Source organism: Xiphias gladius, chromosome 18, assembly GCF_016859285.1.
Source record: "Xiphias gladius isolate SHS-SW01 ecotype Sanya breed wild chromosome 18, ASM1685928v1, whole genome shotgun sequence".
Lineage (NCBI taxonomy): Eukaryota > Metazoa > Chordata > Actinopteri > Istiophoriformes > Xiphiidae > Xiphias > Xiphias gladius.
This window is the reverse complement of record NC_053417.1, coordinates 8203099-8224508: the sequence shown is the minus strand read 5'-3', so window position 1 is coordinate 8224508 and position 21410 is coordinate 8203099. Positions and strand designations below refer to the sequence as shown.

At 38.8% G+C, this 21410-nt stretch overlaps 1 protein-coding gene across 9 annotated transcripts in view; it reads left to right on the top strand.

Annotated features, from left to right (window-relative positions):
* cfap74 (cilia and flagella associated protein 74) overlaps window positions 1–21410 on the top strand; it is a 60459-nt gene that overhangs the window by 16077 nt on the left and 22972 nt on the right. For 8 of the 9 annotated variants that reach the window (XM_040153926.1, XM_040153922.1, XM_040153923.1 and 5 more), the window contains 8 exons: window positions 3586–3652; window positions 4176–4265; window positions 4657–4842; window positions 5067–5190; window positions 7285–7400; window positions 9403–9525; window positions 9690–9811; window positions 18713–18841. In XM_040153926.1, coding sequence (XP_040009860.1) covers window positions 3586–3652; window positions 4176–4265; window positions 4657–4842; window positions 5067–5190; window positions 7285–7400; window positions 9403–9525; window positions 9690–9811; window positions 18713–18841 — 957 coding nt within the window. The remainder of the gene's footprint in view (window positions 1–3585; window positions 3653–4175; window positions 4266–4656; window positions 4843–5066; window positions 5191–7284; window positions 7401–9402; window positions 9526–9689; window positions 9812–18712; window positions 18842–21410) is intronic. The other variant, XM_040153921.1, reaches the window with a different exon arrangement.

Below are 21410 nucleotides of genomic sequence, written 5' to 3'. Positions count from 1 at the left end.
CCAGCCCATGGCTCCCTGTACGCCCCCTGAATTTCTAAAAATGGCTTCCCATCCCTCTACCCACCCCTCCATCCCCCGCCCGGAGTAGGTGCATTTGTGCCAGATTGGGCTCTGCTGTATCTTTTCACTACTGGGACAAAAACCACAACAAGCTCAGGCTTGCCAGACGTATTGAAAAGCCATTGTATAGAAGCTGTGCAATTATTGTTACTTCCTAGCATGTATTGCAAATGACTGGCTGAGAGGAAGGCACCCCTCTGTGGTATGTATGTTCATGCGGTGAGTTGCTAGATAAAGCCTGAGACTGCAGTAGAAATGGTTTTAAAATCTGAGGGTGCAATCACAGTTTGTTTATTTTGGTCCAAATCAGCCAGGGTAAGATATAGTGTATCGTTTTGCATCCTGTCTGTGGAATTTAATTCATGACAAAACTGGAGCATACAAATTCCAAAGGAACCTTCAAGTCCAATTTAAATTAAATTGGATGTTTGTGTCTGCTACAGCTTACAGTTATAGAGGTCTCCATGAGTCCAAACTTTTGGGCACAATCCAAAACAGATCCATGCAAAACCTCCCTAATCCTAAAGTGCATACATTAATTTTGTGAACGTTTTTTTGTAGAGACAGTTTCACGCAAAACCATAAAGGGCGGCTGTTTCAGGAACGGATTCAAAAGCACAAATTAAGCAATGACATAAAAAAATGTTACTGTAATAATCCCACAAAAGCCTCTAGATTTGAATAAGCAGTAGAGCTTCCTGTACTTGCTATTTTCAAAACTGCATGCTTTCAGATTTCAGATCTGGATGCCTTGCATGCAAAACTCCATTGAATTTTAGCTGGTCAAATTTCATCTTCTATGTAAAGTTTTCTTTCAGCCTTTTGATTTGTTAAAAGACTCTGTGACCGTGAAATAGAATCTTGACTGCAATATGTATACCTGTATTATTGTTGTGTCCTGTTGAAACCAGCCAGCTAATAATAGTTGGTAAGGGCCTTCTCATATTCTCAAGTGCATGAAATCTGTCAAAGGAAAATTTATTTCAGTGACATCAGAAAACCATGTTGCACCTAACTGAGCTTGTTTTATTAATCTTCTTTGGTAGTCTCCCTGACACTCCATAAAAAAAGAATTTAATATAAGCATCTCTCAAAACTGCAGTGTGGCTTTATATCCTCTGATAGGCCCGTGTTTATTTCTAATTAAAACATACCACTTTAACATATATTCAAGCAGTTTCATTGTGGTTTTTGATGAATTGAATATCATCATTCTCACCTGCCCAAACAACCTAACAAAGGGTTTGGATAAATTAATCTAAAAAAGATGCCCTTAGAAACATTTTAGTCATAGCTTTCAAATGGTTCCATTAATCTGCATTATGTTGTAGTCAGATGAAGATTTCACTTTTGTGAAATAAGTACAACAGCAAGATTATACAAGTAATACTCATACAGATAGTCAGAGTTTTGATGCTTCATTGTAGATTGCTTTCAGAAGTATGAAGTGTGAGCATGAGGTTGTTTTAGCTCTGTTGAAATGAATTATGAACAGAGAATGCTAATTGATTTATTGTAGGAGAAGCCAATGGGGAGCGACCAGAATGTATAATAGAACACACTGCACAGTCACTAATGCTGTACAGCCACGGTCTCAGCTTCATCACTTCAGTGTACTGCAATGGATATACTGTACAGTATGGCCTCATTTGCAGCGCTTTATATAGGGCTGTAGCAGGCTTCTTCAAACACTGCCTCACTCAGTATTTAATCCCAAGTGAGCTGTTCTATTTTTCTTCACGTCTTTTCTCACCACCTGTCTTGAGCTAGGAAAAATGAATGGTACCAATAAGGAAGGAATTTAGCCAAAAAAAGGAGAAATTCTGATAAAAGTACAACATGACATTTTTAATTACCATCCGAGACTTACCCAACCAGATGGAATCGTTTCATACACTTCCAGGTCACAGTGGTGAGCTGGATGGCAGCTTCAGCCAGCCTGCTCCAAGTTCTTCACCTGACAGCTGGACCAATAACTTCAAACAACTGTTAACGGTCCATTGCCCACTGGTGCTGATAACACTATGCACAGATTGCTAATTATGTTGTAGTTTTAGTATTTTTTCGTGTAAACATTCCATTTTCAAGTGTGTGCAAATATTGAGGAATTTATGATAAATCTATCAAGCTATGCATCAATGAAGCATTGAGCTCCTTTTGAGTTCATCAAAAGGGGTCCATTGCTATTCAAACCATGTTTCAGAAAATTCAATTTCAATTTTTGAAAATTCCTTGTGACTATAGTTATTTCCTAGGACCGAAAAAGAGGACAAAATTGTGTATGGGCACGTACATGTAAATAGTTTCAGCTTCAGGCGTTTTGGGGGGCCGTTTTTCATGCCAGTGTTTGATTGACCTTGGAAAGCTGGCCTTGCCAGGAGACACGCTGTCAATTTTCGTAGTGTGCCACTGACTGGAGCATGTCATAGCGAGAGAGGGAAAAATACGGTATTCCTTCTCCTTCACAGAGATTCAAAAGTCGACATAAAAAGACAAGAAAAAAACTAGTATGAACCCTTTCCATTTTGGACACTCAGCTTTCGTCTTGTGCTACCGTCAGGCCAAAATGTCAACCTGGCACAGAAGATATCTCATTATCTATGCATGAAAACTAGCTGCTGCATGTTTGCACTCTGCATTACAATTTTCTAACTTGGTAAAATAATTATACCATTAACAGGATCTAATAAAAGTGTGGTTTGGCATCCATTATATTCTGTAACTGTTGCTGCTTCCTAATTAGCTCATGATTGCATTTTTCTAACTTTTTGTTTATGTATTGAAGTTTGTGAATCTTCCCTGCTTCTCTAGCTGCTTCCTTATATTGATCCGCCCTCTTCTTGTGTCTCTGGAAAGGTGGCAAGTTATCAAGCTCCTTAGGGCAGAAATAGGGTTGACATAAACATATGCTGTGAGATACATATGTTGCTTTGAAATAGCTCACAGTCCTCATGTTTCTTTTCTCGTCTGGAAATAAACTTTAGGTTTCTGGTAGAGTATGGAGTGCAATATATAAGATTTGGCTGTGAAAAAATACCAGACTGTTCTGTTCCACACTGCAGTGTTTTCATATGGAACGGTATCTTTTTCTTCTTGTTTTCTGTGCCTGAGCATCAAGTTGACTTTAGACCTTAATTATGTCTTCAGCTTATCTACTCCACTCTCAGGAGATTCATCATACTTCAGCATTTCATCTGAAGCTGTAGATCTTTTGTTGAATACAGCACATTTCCTACTGCAGAGTAATGTAAATTCTGTCTAGCTTTAAAACCAAAATGTTTCCTTTGAGTCTTGTGTTATTGCTGTACACGCGAGGCCTTGCAAAGACTCCTGATGTATATTTGATGTACAACACACAAATACTGCTTTTACATTGTGTTAATCATCAGAAACATAAGTACAAAGTATTTTACTCTGAGCAATATTACCTTTGTCTTAACTGTGTAATATCTTGCTTAATAACCTTAGGAGCAGCACTGAAAAATGCTAATTGTCTTATTCATAACACTGGGATTTGTTTTTCAGCTTTGAGCCTCCTGGTTCTTTATCCGCTGGGATGTCCTGTGACATGCAGACTGTTTTCCAACCTATGGTTAGTCTCATCACTACTCCTATTACACCTACATTACATGCTACAGTTATTAGACTCAAATCTACAATTTTTTCTCAGTTTTCACGTCTTTTGAGTTTATAAGTATGCGAAATTTGCATCTGTGAATCAGCAAATTGGAACAAGGCTGAGTCTAGACAGGGTGTAGACAAAGCTGAGCGAAGACAGGGTAAAGCTCAACAACAATAATCAAATCCAAAAACCTAACATCTGTGGGTTATTGTGAAAATTGTCCCTCCTAAATAGTCTTAGAGAGAATGAACTTCTCAGAAATGCAGGAACCATAGATTTGTGCATACAGCTTACAACTGGTTTTTATTAGCCAAGTCATCGTGCATTTTCTCTATCTGCCTGCTTTCACTCCACTCTTTTGTTTTAGAATCAAATTTTGGGCGTTAATCTAAAGTCAACCCTTTATTCTGAACTAAGCTGTTGCTTCGTTCAGGATTTAAGTAGCCAACGCTGTTTTGAAGCAACACATTGTTCCATTACCTGATCCCTGCAGATCAACGAGGACCTGGAAGGAGAGGTCCAGTTTGCATCAGCAGTGGGTCCTTTCTGTGTGCCTGTCAGATGCACCATAAAGAAATGTGCTGTGAGTAGTGTACTGTAGCCTACCTTGAGAAAATTACTGGACATTATAAATGACTATCAGTGTAATTTTCATGCTTTGCTATTTTCTGATATTGTTCTGTCTGTCTTGAAAGGAAGTGCTTTCCTTTTTTATATATGTGTTGGCATGTTAATGTTTGGTAACATGGATTTTGTTGGCCATTATAGTTGTAACTTTAGGTTGCTAATAATGTAGTAATAATAAGAACAATGACTATTGAAGAACAACGACTGTCTATCTATCCCAATATAACAGTCCAATTATATTCTGTATCTTACTTAAACAATTCACATATGTATTAATGTATGTACACAAGCTGGCAGCTTATCACTGCTGATGATAATTATGGCATGTGAATATACCCTTTCCCTAGCTGGAGGTTGACAGCCAGTTAATTGACTTCGGGTCACACGTGGTGGGCCAGACCATTTCACGGACTATCACCTTGACCAACAAGGGTGCGCTGGCCACCCTCTTCAGCCTGGAAACCTCCACATGTCTCAGTCCAGAAACTAGCCATGTCCAGATGCCATCTCAGGTCTCTGCCAACACATGCCAGGTCAGAGTGTCGATCTGGACCTCTTTGATGGCCTGATGGATTAAATTTCATCAAATTTCATTACAGCTACAAATTAAAATTAGGGAATATAAAGTTAGAGACTTTACAGCATACATGATGACTAGAATGTTTAGTCAATTCACATTACCAGGTCTAAAGACAGTCGTATGAATAAACTATCATGTATAAATTCTAAATAATGTGCATGTGTTGTTGGCTGACAGGAGACAAGCAGTCAAAACACAACATCTCACAATAAGAAGAGCTTCGCATCCAAGGGCACTGGAGAAATCAAACCAAAGCAAGAGAGTCAGGAGCTCTCTGAGGCATCACAGCACGAGAAACCAGGTGAAGATGTTATACATATGCACACATGCAAAAAATAGTTATTTAACACCAATTGATACCCTGAACTAGAGTTCTGCATGGACCTAAAACTGAAACCTGAACCTTTACTTGCATCTGTAACACACAACCCATCTGAACCTGACTGGTGCTGCCAAATTTCGTCCCGTCTTTTTTCCTTTTCCCACTTGGCATTGTATACCTGCTTGTAATACATGACAAGCATGGACAAATGGCACAATCAGAGCAAACTGCCCAGGTTTGGTAAATGAACTCTACCCTGAACCCAAGTATCCATCCTAAAAAAAAAAGGTGCCCTACAAAATATGCTTATGCAAAACTGAAATTTTTCGCCCATATATTTTGGAGGAATAATTGTCCTTTGAGTTACCTTCTCTGGCAGAATATTTAAAAAAAAAATTTAATCAGTAGTATTTTTAGCCGTGCTAGCAGCATGGCTCTATGGATGGCAATGACAGCCCATTTACCCATCCACCATTTTGGTCGAAACAGAAATATCTCAAGAGCTATTGGATGGGTAGTCATGAAATTTGATACAGACATTCCTGTTCTCATCATGATGAATCCTTATATTTGGTGATCCCATAACTTTTCCTTTAGTGGCATCATCAGGTCAAAAATTCAATTGTCCAATACTTTGGTTTCATAAACAAATACCAACAAAACTAATGACATTTCAATCAGCCTCAGCTGTACTTTTTCTTTAGTGCTAAAATGCTAAACTAGCGATGCTTTGAGCTACATTTGCATTTAGCTCAGTCAGCCTAAATACAGCCTCACAGAGCCACTAACATAACTGTAGACTGACTTTTTTTTAGAGTCCTGAAAATTGAGTACTGCCTAAAAAACAAGTTAGCACTTGCAGTTTAGTTGTATTTGAAAATCATTTACAGGTAACATTGTTTCAGCCACTGGAAAACAGGAAAAAAAAGACTGACAAAATCTCTTCATTGTGTACGATTTTCCTCACCTTTCTGTTCTTGTTAGGACATTTGGTTTGTGTGAAAGAAAAACAAAAGAACAAACACATTCACACACACACAAAACACATATTTTTTTTACTATTCTCAGGGGGAGTTCTCATTGACATAATGCATTTCCTAGCCCCTTATCCTAACCTTAACATCACAACTGAATGCCTAACCCCAACCCTAACCCTAACCCTGACCCTAACCTATTTCTAATTCTAAACTAGGCTTAAAACCAAGTCGTAACCCTCAAACAGCCATTTAATTTGTGGGGTCCACCCTTTTGGTTCCAACAAAGCTGTCGGACACCACAAGTATAGTGGGCTCCCGGTTTTTGGACCCCACGAATATAGTAAAACAACCCCCCCCCCCTCTCCCACACACACACATGCACACACAATAAAGAAGAGGGTTCACCTTGCTCTCACAGCTGGTGACAAGGAGGTTTCATCTCTGTTATGTTCTCTCAGATCTGAAGTCTTCATCGCTGCACTCAGCACTTTCCTCCACTGATGCTTCGATAAGCTGTTAATTCTTTTACTTCTGCTGTGCTAGCTTTGGAAAAACTGTGTTGAATTGGCTCTGTCTCTATTTTCTTTATCTGCCATTGTTAAGAGAGTGAGGTGTTGGCCAAATTTTCAGGCTGCTGATGTTGCCTTTTGGATTGAAGCTTACAGTAGTTGATATCCTATGCCTGTGTTTGTTTTTTACACCAGGTATGTTTTTGAATTAAGGGCCACATCAAATTTATTGTCCAATTTGTGCTCATAATTGTACTTTATTTTTCACGACAAACTGTCAGGTCTCTGATGAGCTATCTGTTCACCCCTTTCTCATATTTACAAACTATTTAAAGTTCACGCTCACACTTCCAATGGGAAAAAGAGTACTGATTATGGTGACCTGTATGAGCTTTTACTAGTTCCACTATCAGTTTGAATTTGTTATCCTTATAAATCTATTGTTTCATCTACCCACTACGAAGTTTAAGGTTTTTTCTTTGTGTTTCATTTGGTGCGTTGGCAGCTACTCAAGGTCACTCAACAACACAACCACTCAACGGTAAAAATGACCTATGATTTGCCCTGTGTCTGTCTGTGTGTGGCAGTATCAGAAGCTTCAGCTACAGATCCAGAAGCTATTCCTGAGGCTTGCGTGTCCACTGATGCGGGAGCCCAGGTAGACGAGAGCCCCTTGGACGCCAGTGACATAAGTCTAGGAAATGTAAGTAATGAATCATACTGTGAATACTCATGAATGTCTTATAGTAACACTCTTGCTTTCAGCTGTAACAATGGAATCAATTTTAGTGTACTGTATGTTTAAAGCTGGTAAAAAAGAACTTAATTTTACAGAAAAACCTTTAAAAGAATTAATCAGAAAGCTATTCCACAATACATAGAAGAGAGGTATTTGGTTTGTGACCTTCTTTAAGGGTAAAATCATCATATGAGTCAATTGACCAGTGGAGTTGACATTTTGACTGGGATGGTGCTATAAGAAAGGTCAAAGGGTTGGTTAAATCAAGTGGATTCACCCTCTTGGGAACATGAACCTGAATAATTAAATATAGTGATCTGCGTAATAGAGTATAAGAAATTTTGAGAGCAAAGTTGACATTTTGTGGCAGGTGGAGAGGATGGGTCCATTTTCTTGGTAGCAAAACTGGCCATTAGTTTTTAGCCATGCTAGAACTATGATTAATGGCAGTGTCAATCTGTCGGTTAGTCTGCTGTTGGGTCTGTTGGTTGGTTCACCACTTTGGCCTGTGCTGAAATATCTCAATAACCATTAGATGGATTGCCAAGAAATTTAGATAGAGAACCAGGAGCTTCTGTAACAGGCTGCCACTATGTTGGCGCCATCTTGACATCAATATGTGGTGGATGACAATGAATCCTGTTTGAATTAGATCATCCCCTGACTTTTCCTCAAATACCAACAGCAGGTGAAATTTTTTATTGTCCAGTACTTTGGTTTATAACCAAATAACTACAAAATTGATGGCATTCCCATCAGCCTCAGCTGTACTTTGTCTGTCGTGCTGATTAGCATGCTAAACTGAAGTGGTGAACTTGGTAAACATTAGAATTTACCTCATAGCAGTGCCATGCCTCAGTACAGCCTCATACAGCTGCTAGCATAGCTGTAGAGTGTCAGTCTTGTTGAGATACATATGGACTAAAACGTAGGTGTGTGGGGTAAAAAAGTGAAAGTGGCACTAGATAAAATGCCACTCGTCACCTAAATCATTTACCAATTAATTAGTAATCATCCTCTAGGCACCATAAGTATACATTCCAAATTATATATCTATCTGTTTGGTAGTTTTTGAGATAACTTGCTCAGGATCAAGGTGTTGATCAATGTATGATGGATCAACATCATCACCCTGGTATGAATTTTGACATATTTGAAGATATTAGCACAATGAATTGCTTTTGATGGATTTGACCCTGTGTAACTGAACTAGCAGAGAGACACCTGCTCAGTCTCTGATGAGACAATTATCTCTGTCTGTAGAAGACTCTGCCTCTATGGTTTTTAGCACTGATGCTGTGTGTGCCTTGTGGCCCATGTGAAGTTCTGGAGTTGTTCAGGGTTCATTACGTCTCTCTGGCAGCCGGCTAATGGTGCGTTCCCTCTCCCTCTGCGCTTATTATGTGCGTGTGTATTGCATGTCCCCACATGCCCATGGCTTGATCATTGTCATTTTGACTGATACTTTCACAATATATGGTTGAAGGCTGGTGTCTTATATGGTGGATTATCCATCAAACTCTCGTGGTTCCACAGTACTGAGTCAGTTGCTGCATGAATGACTTACTTCTCTCTTTTGTTTTTTATTGTTGCTCTCACCACCTTGATGTTTTGTAGCAGAACAGACAACCCACACCGCCTTTGACTGTAGTTTGATTGCATGGCATTTGAATTTGCACATCTGAATGATTTCATCTTCCCTTACATGGATAGTCTTTCGTGCACTAAACTACCATCAAAATTCAAACAGAGGAAGTTTATAAAGCTCCATGAAAATATTTAGAGTTCATAGTCTGATGTTGTATTAACACTGGCATTATCTGATGATCAGTCCTACAGTTAACTGATCGTTTAACATTTGTCTTGGAGAGTGCTTGTATTATATTTCTCAGAGATACTGAACCATGAAATAAAATATTTAAAAAACATATGTTTGCTTGTTCGGTTTGATGTACACTCCTCTCAGGTCAGAGAGGGGGAGATTGGACCTTTTGAAAGTATCAAACTGGAAGTTGTTTTCACTCCAACCATTCCCGGAGAGGCCAATCTAGACTTCCACATCAAGTTCACCAACTTATCCAGCAAACCGGTAAGACACAACATGTTTACCATCTTGTGAATGTCATAGATAGAAAACCATATAAGGGTAATGGTTTTAAAAGTTTACAGAGCCATAAATATTGGTTGGTTTGGTTCATATCAGTGTTATTTTATGTAAATCATTTGTGATTGAAGACATGTTGGTTCAAACAGATACCCATCCAGGTGAGGGGTATTGCAGTCAGCATCCCTGTATGGGTGGTTCAGCCCAGCATTGATCTGAGGATCTGCATGTTTGACTGCCTCTATCAAGACACTATCATGGTCCAAAGCAGGTAGGTTCTGGAGCCTCAGATGGCTGACAGCTTCTTCATATATCTAAAAGGGCTCCTGATGCGGAAATGGCACTTAAAAAAGGGACCTGAGGGTTCTTAGTGAATATACATAACAATGCACTGATTGTGTGACTGACTTAAGTCTGTACTAAATGTACTTACTGTAAAATACTATGTGTTCATGAAATAAAACAAGAAATCCCTACAGTGCACTTCTAAATAGTAGTTTAACCAAATAAGACATGAATTGTTTAATCTTAAAAGTTTGAAGTAAGTTAGGTTGCAAAAACACAAGCACCAAACCATTAACTGCCTACCTTGTTAGCTCATTTTCTATGTCATACTAAACACCAGCAATAAAAATAGTAATAAACTAGAGATATTTGAACAGAACCTCTGCCCCTCTAATGGAATAAAACTAGTTTTCTATCCCTTGCTGATGTCCAGTTGGTTTACTCTTGTCCAACTACCCAAATACCTTGTTTGAACACGAAACACTCAAATTAAGGAAAGTGAGATGTCATTTAATACCACTTTGGTGTCATATTAATCACCTGCAACGTTAGAGACAACATTGGTACATGGACAAAAATAAAGTGCTAAGTAACTGTATGAAGCCTTATTTGAACTGCATTAGTATTCAAGTTGATCTATACTGGTTATTTAAAATATTAGGCATTTGTAATGTTAAATGCCAGTTGACACGGAACATGTAGAGACCTCAGGAGACCACAGGGTACCCCTTTATTTCACGGTTCCATTGGTTTCCTAATCATTTCCTAAAATTGGAATATTCTGAACTCAATTCCTTGTACAGGAGTATGTAATTTGTTGCTAATTATAAAGAAATTGGAATCTGTACTCTATCTGTACTGGTGAGTGCTACCTCATTTATTTTAGTTTGTAACAATGAACCAGAGTTTTATAGGTGACTGTTGAAAAGCAAACTTTGTATTTTTCCTGTTTGGCTGTACATCAGCATACTTCCTAAGAAATAAAAGTTGTAATTGTTACTTTCAAGGAAATTATTAGGAAACTAAGGTTCCCATAAATTAGGTGCTGTCTTTGATCAGTTTCAGTGTTAATTTCGGTTCAGGGTAAACTATGTTTTCATGCACAGTTTGAGCAGATGGTTCGCAACCACACACAGATATACAGTCTTTTCCGAAAGGAAACAGCACAGTATTCACCAGCTTTTCATTATTGCAGGACTAGTTGTAGTTTTTACTGGGAAGTTTACTCAAATTACACCAAAGTGTTTACCACCACAGGTACACACAGTGTGTAAAGGTTACTGACATGACAGATTCAGACCTCTCTAAGATAGTCAGTCTCCAGGTAGAATCCTTAGTATACAGGCAAGTGGTGCATAGTATGCCATGTATTGTAAACCACTGAGGAAAACGAATGCTAGAGCGCCGTTTCCATAACTTTGCTCTAGCACCCAGAACTGTGCAATTGCAAATGCAGCTCCATGGAAAAGTTGGGTTTTTTGCATGCCAGTTACCAGTGTCATTATGACCATCACTTTTATATATAGTTTGTCAAGGCAACATGAGGCAACTGATGGCCTTTGAAAGGACAAAATAGCTGCTGTATTACTGGTGATTGCATCTTGCCACAAAAAATGTATAATGTGGCAAAGAGAACTTGGAAAGTCATGACTGTATATGCCCAAAAATGAATTGCTTTGGCAAAGTGGAGCAGCAGTCACCAATTCAAGCTCATTAGAAGGGAAAGACAGGGAAAAATTACTGAGGACTGTCAGCTAACAAGTCTTGAACTAACACATCTTGGGGGAAAAGTCAGAAATAATAAGATATGGACTTCACAGAGTGCTTGTATCGAGTGTACTGTATATTGTTTTTTTATCAACATGTAAACTTTTACTTCAAGAAACGTCTAGTGTACCAGTACATACAGTATATGAGAGCAACAGCACTCAGGTTTGCAAAGGCAAAAGTCTTTACTTAATAATTTTTATCCATAAATGTTGCTTGTTTTTAATAATTTGTCCCCTATGTAAGTATATAATTTATCATGACACCATATCTATGGAATTTTTCAAGTCACTTTAAGTGAGCACAGTTGTCCATTACAAAAACATTAAATGTGCTCTGTTTTTTCACCTTCCACATACTGAAACATATTAATTCATGCAATATTTCAATATTGCTGAAGAAATATTATATAAGAGAAAAAAAACAATAAACGCAGCTTCAAGACTGACAGGTAGCATTTGAAAATTTCACTATACTGCAGACTTTGGCTCCACCTATATCTGTAATGTCAGAGTACCTCTTGGTGCTTCTCTGACATCACAGTGGCATTTAATGGATAGAAAATTCCATTACTTCCCTCCCTCACCTTCAATATTTCATCTCAAAGTAATGTTATACATGCAGACTGGCTTAAACAGTGAGTGCAGTTCCTCTTTTTGGGAAATGCCTCAGTACCTTATTATGAAGTCATGGGAAGTTTAAAAATTCTATAGCGCCAGTTGTCATGTTGAATAATGTCTAATGCACACCTGTTAGACAGGTAAATAGGAGACTGAAGTCAAGCAGACAAGAAGGTAGTGAACCCCCACACAGAACATATAGTCAGAACTTCTCAGAAGTTTACTGACAAAACAGTGTTTTGGTCATAGACTATTTTCTTGCATTTAACTCACAATATGAAACAACAACATCTTTATACTCACGTAACAACCAATCTAAAAAGTCACATCAATAAATTGACACAAGAAATTCATCTCCTTAGAATACAAAAAATCCTGAAACTAGAAGCTATAAAGTCTTTACAATGAATTCACTCATTACATTTCTACAGCATTAGTTTAGTTATTTTAGTTATTATAATGAACTATATCTTAAAGAGTTATTATTTAAGAGGGTGTATAAAACCCCTGCAGAAATGAGTGGTGCATGTCAAATTTCCATTTTATTTGTTGTCATGCTCGGAATCGTCCTTGGAATAGAGTTTGGAAAGTAGCGTGGACTGCTGATGTAGCATGCTGGCTTATCTGCTGAATGCAATACTAAAACTCCCTTACATACTCAGTCTCAGCCAAAGCAGGCATTTTCACAGAAAAACAGCTCAGGGAAATCCCTTAAAATTGACAAGGCCAGCTTACTTTTCAGCCAGCCCAACATAAAACTCCCTGCCTAACTATGTTCAGAAGTAAGCGCTGTATTGAGATATTCAACAAATATGCGGACATGATAAAGTAGAGATTTATTAGCTGATAAATGTTCCCAAACAAAGGACCGTGTAAGGGACCAAGCAGTAAGCTCACACCCTCACAATCCTCTTTGGTCCATACAAAAGCACAGAAGAAAAAGCAAATCCTTTTTTATCACGGATTTGATACATTATGGTGCACACAGGAGGTTAAGAATACACCGGGGGCAGTAACATTTACAGGCGTGCAGTCCACCACCTAGTCAGTCATTGTGTCACATCATGTGGGGGAGGGAGTGCATGCGTGGGGGTTGGGTATTTGTGACAACTGCCATCTGGTGCGCTGGCAAACCAGCACATGTGACAACATGACGATGACAGCATCGGTGTGAGCAGCAGCTTTGAAATTAAAAAAAAAAAAAATGCTGCAGCTTGCACCAGCAATCCATGCAATGTGTCACTCTGCCTCCAAGACAGTAATTTGAACAAAAAATAACTTGGCAGGCTTTTTTGGGGAAACAATAAGAGAGCCGTTTCTTTCATCATACAATTTGTCACTTTTTCCTTTGAGTAGATGAGTAGATATCCCACAAGTCCTCCTTAGTTTGTGACAGATTTTTTAAGAGAACGGCACACACATAATTACCTCTGCCAAAGAGGTTATGTTTTCACCCATGTCTGTTTGTTGGTTTGTTTGTCGCCAGGATTATGCAAAAAGTACTGAAACGATTTGCACCAAACTTGGTGGAGGGAGGGAGCATGGGCCAGATCCAGATCATTTATTATGAATTTGATTTTTTTCTCTGAAGTCTGGTGTATGTTGTTTGACATTGGCCTTGGCAGAGCTCTACGGTCTCTGAGTGCTCTTCTAGTTGAATATGTCTCTCTTGCCTGTGAGCCAGTGATTTGAATATCACTCCTACTAATTGAAAGAATTTTCAAGAGGCTTTAAAATGTGCAGTGTTTGACTTTTGCTTGTGAACCAATGATTGGAATATTCTGAACTCAGTTGGCAGAATTTTTCTTTTTGGGAACAGTGTTTTTTTATTTCAAACACTCAGCCTGGACTTTCAAACCCTCCTCCACTGGCACCTGCTGGGGAGTTGAGCATTCCTGCCCAAACTCAGGCCACAAACAAACACAACCAACCAACTTCACAAAGCCTTCTGTCCTCGATTTCCCTGTTAAATGCATTTCTAATATTCCCACTGTACCTTGTCTTAGTCAAACCTGTGTCCTGTGTTCTTTGGCTTGAGGAATAGAAACATAGTTGATGAGAAAAAAAACCTTGTTCTTCCAGCTGGTTATTTTGAAATATTTCATCTAGTATAAAGCTGACAGTGCTGCATTGTAAGGATGGTTGCCTAGAATTCTTGCCATGAAGGCTTGGTATCCCATGAGGCTTTGGAGTACATGTGGAGTAAGCAAGCACAGCCACCTGGCCCTTTCAAGAAAGGGCAGAGGCACTGCTGTAGCTGTGGGCACTCACAGTCCAGGCACTCAGTTATTCAGCTCTGCATGTAGACTCAAGTGAGCAATTTCTCTGCAACACAACCTGAAACAATTGCACTAAACCTCAGAGATTTTTAGGGCATCATTGGTGTTGCTCTGACAAGTGTCATCTTTTTAGGAATATTACAGAAGCAGTAAAAGACTATGTTATTTATGCCACTTTTCTTTGTTACATTATTCTCAATAGTGTCTGAGCACAGTGAGCTTGTTGAATCATTTGCCTAACTTCAGAAGAAGCCATCTGCTGCATTTCTTCTTCTACCGTTAGTTTGTAGACTTCTTCTTTTTTTTTTTTTTTTTCAAGATTATTTTTGGGTATTTTGCCTTATTTAGTTGACAGTGTAGAGATATGAGACAGGACACATGGGGAGAGAAAGGGCTATGACATGCAGCAAAGGTTCCCAACATTAGTTTTACCATCAGCACATGAATGAGTGAGAGATGTGGGTGAATGGCATAGATTGCAAAAACATTAAATCAAACACATGGAAAATACCAAGTTTATTGTCATACCCATGTCTCTCACACAGTTTTCAATGTCTTTTAACAGCTAGGCTACATGGCCAAAAGAATGTGGACACTCAAAGATCGTACCCATGAGTATTTATCTGCTGCTGCAGCAGCCTCCACTCTTTTGGGAGGGCTTCCCACAAGATTTTAAAATTTGACTGCAGTTCTTTGCTCCCATTCAGCCTTAAAAGCGTTACAGAGCCCACTAACTAATGTTGGACAATAAGAAGGCTCTCAGCCAGCATTCCAATTCATCTTAAAGATGCTATTGGATGGGGTTGAGGTCAGGGCTTTGTGCTGGCCAGTCAAGTTTTTCCTCACCCAACAAGTCCTCCAAATTAAACAAAATATGTCATTTGATCATGCCCCTTGAATGACACAAAGTGTTTTGTGATATGATATGGTTAGGTTTAGGCACAAAAACAACTTGGTTAGGTCTAGGGAAAGATCAGGGTTTGGGTGCTTTGTTAAGGTTAGGGAAACATCATGATTTGGATTAAACTGACTACTTTGTCAAAGTAAGGGGAACTTCATCATCATGATTACAATAATAAATATGGTAAGGATTATGGGACAATCATAGAAAAGATTAAAAAAAGACAGACTTTCTGAACAGTTGTCTTCTTTGTTAAAATCTGCCATTTTGTTGACCCATCCATCCATATCGACCTCCTCACTACACAGACTTTTGTTGCGCTATAATAGCATCACCTGACCTTTCAGGGCCCCTGACTAGTGGTCTTTGTCGCGTTAACATAAACATGTGTTTGGGGGGGACTTGCTGAAATGTCTGACGCTTTCATTTTTCTTGATAGAACAGTCTCTCAACTCCAGACTGGGAAAACTATTCTTTATGGACCTGGCTCTGTGCACGAGGGCATTGTCATGTTGAGGGGCCCATCCCAAACCATTGCCACAATTTTGTGTTGTTGTGTAAAGTATTATAGTATGCTGTAGCATAAAATTTCAGCCCCAGACCAAAAGTAAACAAAGGTATGAGGACAAGATGTCAATATACAGCACTGTAATAATAACTTCATTAAATACCAATAATGTAAATTTAGAAAGACAACATATGAACTACGAGGAAATCTTCTTAGGGATTGATTTTAGAAACTCATCTATCACTTTAAAAACTTGTTTCCCTGAATTACAGACATCAATGTTTGTTTTAACACGTAAATCTACAGATGGATGGCAAATTAAAGGAAAAACCTGAAAAATTAGTGGAGAAACAGGATGACAATGCCCCCATCCATAGGGCACGAGGGGTCACTGAATGATTTGAGGAGTATGAAAATAATGTGAATCATATGCTATGGCCTTCGCAGTAACCAGATCTCAACCCAGTTGAACACCTATAGAAGATTTTGGACCAACGGTTTGACAGCGCTCTCCACCACCACCATCAAAACACCAAATGAGGGAACATCTTTTGAAAAAATGTTGTCCATCCCTCCAATAGAGTTCCAGAGACTTGTAGAATCAGTGCCAAGGTGCACTGAAGTTGTTCTGGCACCACGTTGTGGCCCAACACCTTACTAAGACGCTTTATGTTGGTTTTTCCTTTAATTTTTCACCTGTCTCTATGACCAAATGAAACAAAATATTACTATAATGTGAAGGTTACATTAACAGTATTACAGTGTTCTTTATTCCAAGGAAGCAAATTATGTGAATTGCCATAAACTCACCTTTAAATGATTACAGATGGCTTCACAAATATACTGGTCACAGGTAGGTAGTAAAAAAAGACCGGATCAACTAAATGTCCTTGTTAATTAAAATGCCTAATTACCCTAAATGATTATGTATCCATGAATATTTCTCTAAGGGTGATTTGAAGGTTATCATTTGGCCGGAATAAGATATCACTTAATATCCCCCAAGTGTCCATGAGAGTCCTTGCCTCAGGGAAACAGCCATCTGTTTGACCTCGCTCAGAGTGTGTTATTTCATTTGAGAGGGGAACTGAAAAATAAAGGGTCCCTCAGTTTATTGGGCCACAGCTTGCTCGTTGCTTACCTTTGCAGATGAAAGCAGACATAATAAAATGTTATCATTGTATATGTGCAACACCTCAGGCAAACAGAGAGTTTTTTTCAAGTGTTTGTACTGTCATTTTTTTATGAAGATGCGCAAGTGTGGGCTTTGGTTGGATGTGTTGGAGAATTCCCAAGGTGAAGAGCCATTTATATCACAAACCTCAGCTATAACTGAGGCTTGTAGCCTCAGGCACAACCATCTGTTGGAGCTCCTGGAAAATGGGTCACCTAAATGATATGGACCTGGGGCACATCACGTCATACAAAGCAATTTCTGTAGGTGTCACTCAAATAAAAGTATTTTCCCTGGGATAAAAGGTTTGCCCAGTGATGTCCATTGGGCAAAGCACCTGAAATACATATTTTTCTTGTTGCTCTGGTCTGTGCCACCTGTGTCACAGAGCTAAAAGGGAAATTATTTTGCCTGAGGACCTCAAAAACTGTGGGTCATCAAATTGTATTATATCATATACAGCATGTTTGCTGTGAAAAAATCCTCAATCTGATTGGCCCAGCTCAGTATCCAGCAATACTGCAGCACACGACTTACGTCAAACATCAGTGCAAGGCAGGAAGAAGGTTACCCTTTATGTAGAGAGGTACAAAGTAAGTGTGTGGAGGTTGGGTTAGTGGATGGACACGTAACATATAGATGGACAGAGAGCTTGTTACCTTAACCATAACCTTAAATAAACATAACCATACATTAACCATTTAACTATTGTCCTTCTATAATCTTAACCATGCTGTAGTTTACATGTGCAGACATTCTAGGAAGAAATCATTTATAAATGTTACTGGATGTTCAAATATGTTGTTGAACATAATCCAATGTTTTGCAGAACTGTCCAATATGAATAGGTCATGAAATTTGGATTGGAAATAGGGGATGTGTTATTTTTAACATGCACACATCGATAATTATATTAACAATCATTCTGTTTAAACCAACAACTGTTACTTGGCAACAGCTTTTACTACTTGCAAAAAGTGTCTAAACAGTATAATGCCAAAAAATATAAAGAGTAAAGATGTAGCAATCAGTCAATTAATCGATTAGATGGTCAACAGACAAATAATTAGCAGTTATGTTGATAATCAATTAAATATTTGTTATTGTTCAAAGAAAAAATGCCAGACCATTGAAGGCTCTTTGACCGCCTCTAAAATGGTAAGATCTTTTGATTGTCTTTGTCTTACATTTTATTCAATTGAGTATTTTTAGGGTTTGGACTGTTGTCCAGACAAGATATCTCATGACATCACTATGGGCTGAAGGAAATTGTGATGGGTATTTTTGACTGTTTTATGATGTTATGTAGACCAAATGATTAATCGATTATTTGGAAAAAAATAATGAGCAGATTACTTGATAATGAAAATAATCGTTAGTTGCAGCTCCAATATAGAGACTGTATTTATGCAGTATTGTAGTGTCTAGCAAGTGGCTAAGGCATACATTTGATAATCCAGTACAGGTCAAGTGGAACTGCAATCTACACTTTTTAGATTTTTTCTTTGCATTATTGCCTGTGTACCACTGCGTGTGCATTATTATGACAACTGTATAGATTGTTTTGGATTACCCTGTTTTAGATAAGGACAGGTGTGTCAGCAGTATGCTAATGAAACCCTATCCTTTGTATGTCAGAGCCAGCACAGCCTTGAAGGTGACTTTTGAGGTGTGCCCGGAAATTAGAAAACACATGGAGATCGTACCAAAGACCGGCTTCATCCAGGCTCAATCAAGCTTTAATGCCCAACTAAAGTTCCTGCCGAGGTAAGAAGGGCACACAGAGGATGCAATGATAATGGAATCACTGGAGCATTCATAATCTTATTTTGGACTGTAAGCTTGTTAACATTCTATCGACCTTCTATGAAAGTGCAAACTGTGTCACTCCAAAGTAGACTTATCATACATACTGAACCAGGCTTGGAGTGTTTTGACTTCCCATCCTCTGCTTTTTCAAACCCTGTAGTTTTCCTATTGAACAAAAACTGATATAGTGGATACACTACACACAGACAAAATCTGTTTTTTTAGGAGCTCTTAAGAGGTGTTAACAGCACAACATTAACTAATACACTATTAAACAAAGTCCAGCTTCAAAAGATAATTCTGGTTCATTATAACTTAAGTCTTATTTTTGTTGTTTTGACAATTATTTTTATCAGTAGTAATAACATTGTACATTTAATTAAGATCTGGACGCGCCAACATCGCTAAAAAGAAGTCTTATGGAACAAAAACACGAGCAGTAACATAATCAGCCAGGTTTGCCATTTGGAAGACAACAAGACTACGCAAATAAACAGGAATTTAATACAGAGATAATAAGCTGTTTTCCAGTACATCTTTTTCTGTCTCTGTTGTCAGACAAAGGAACAAGTATGAAATAGTGACTGAAATGCAGCCTATTAAGACTAAATGTTAACCAGCAGTCATTTCCAAACCATTCCCAAGCTGCTGCTCTACACTACTAAAATCCTGATTTTATAACCACAACATCATCTGACGAAAACGCCATACACATTAGTTAAAGACAATAGCTGTGCTGTAATTTTTGTTATATTTACTTGTAAAATAATCACTCAGAGAGAAAGTTAGAAGATCATTCACGTCTGTGTCAGCCACCGTGCGGTCAGTTGAATGAGATGCATAGAGATGTGTGCCTGCGGAGGGAAAGCCCAACTTCCCACTCGTGAGGCGATACAGGCAACGCTCTTCTATGGAAAGTAGCTAATGTTTGTCAAAAAAACTCGTTAGATTTGTTGCCAGGAGCTTTTGTGAAAAAGAGTCGCTAAAAGGGGGTCAAAAGATGGTAAATCTAGCGACAAAGGCGCTAAGTTGGAAACACTAACTGTAAACGACCCCCTGATGATGCAAAAGAAACAGTTTGCGCCAATTCATTTTGGAAGATCAACAGCCAATGGAAAAACTCCAAAACTTAGTCATGTGGCATTAGGGTGATCAATGGTGTAACTTTATCACTCAGTCTGTCAGTCAGTCAGTCAGTCATGGACATTTATGTTTGTAGGGCTGGCCCCACTGTTGTGGTACAGCCGAAGAAAACGTGACTTATAAATGAAATTATTACTCAAACTACTGTAAAGTATCATCACCATTTATACACAAACTTCTTGTTCAAACTTTGTACTCACCATAGTGAGCGAGCAGCTGTGTTCACAGAAAGTAAGACCCAAGCTATAAAAACACAGAATTTAGCTTTGAAATAGCAGGAGCAGCCTTCACATTAGCTAAAGGGGTAACTTGCTAACCTGCTTATGAGAGACAAGCAACTAACTATCGTATCAGCTGGACTAGTGTATTACAGTGCTTATATGATAGCTTCCCTTTTTGATAAAAGCAAGCTGTGTGGTCCTATAGACTTACAAATGGCAGCAATCTACAGCCAGTCAACGCACAAAGGCTTTTGATAATGGTTTCTAATGACTTTGAAGGACATGGTAATTTTTCTACTATAATATAGGCTCTATATTTAGATGGAGAGGCAGGAGTTGAACTGCAGTTTGAATGCCAGGAGATAGGACCGGGGACCCCCAGGGCAGATGTGAAGGCGTGCAGTATGTAAAAACACAGCGTGGGCACCAGTATTCTTCTGCACACCCTCCGTTTTTTTCCCTTCATAGTTCAGCAGCTTTGTGTATTGATAGCTGTGAAGATATTGATAGAAGAGATACAAACAGAAGGACATTAATCCTTGCACCTGACAAAAGTTATGGGCATGCACTGGTCATTGTTGAACAAGGGGGCAGAAGGGGAAAGTGGGAAAATGTCAGTAATCTCCCTTAGTGAATCGGCAGAGGTTTTAATGCAAGGATTAGAGTACAGCATTACTCGTGCTGCTGCTAAGATGGTGCAGCGTTCACGAGCACTAACACAGCTACAGCTGCCACCCCCTCCCTACTCCCTCTGTATCACACTTCTTCTCTCCGTCTCTCTCTTTCACTTCTGTGCTGTCTTCTCCCACTCACTCACACATACTTCGCTTTTTCTTGGCCTCTCACCTCTTTGCTTAACTATACTTCTCTCTCTTTGGTTTTCTCAATCTCTACAGTCCTCTATCTCTGAGCTCCTTCACTTCCCCTCCAACTACATCTATTCTGCCTCTCCCTGTTATTCTCAAACTCCTCTCCTCCCTTTATGCATCCACCATCCACCACTGCTTATATGCTGGCCCTGATTCTGCTTACATAACCTAAGACACTAGACCCAGTTCCCTGTGCTCTCATTTACAACACAGTTGTTCTTAAATCATAATTATAATCTGATGATCTGATTGCCATTCCATTTCACTTCATTATTAAGTCTAACATTGTGTTTG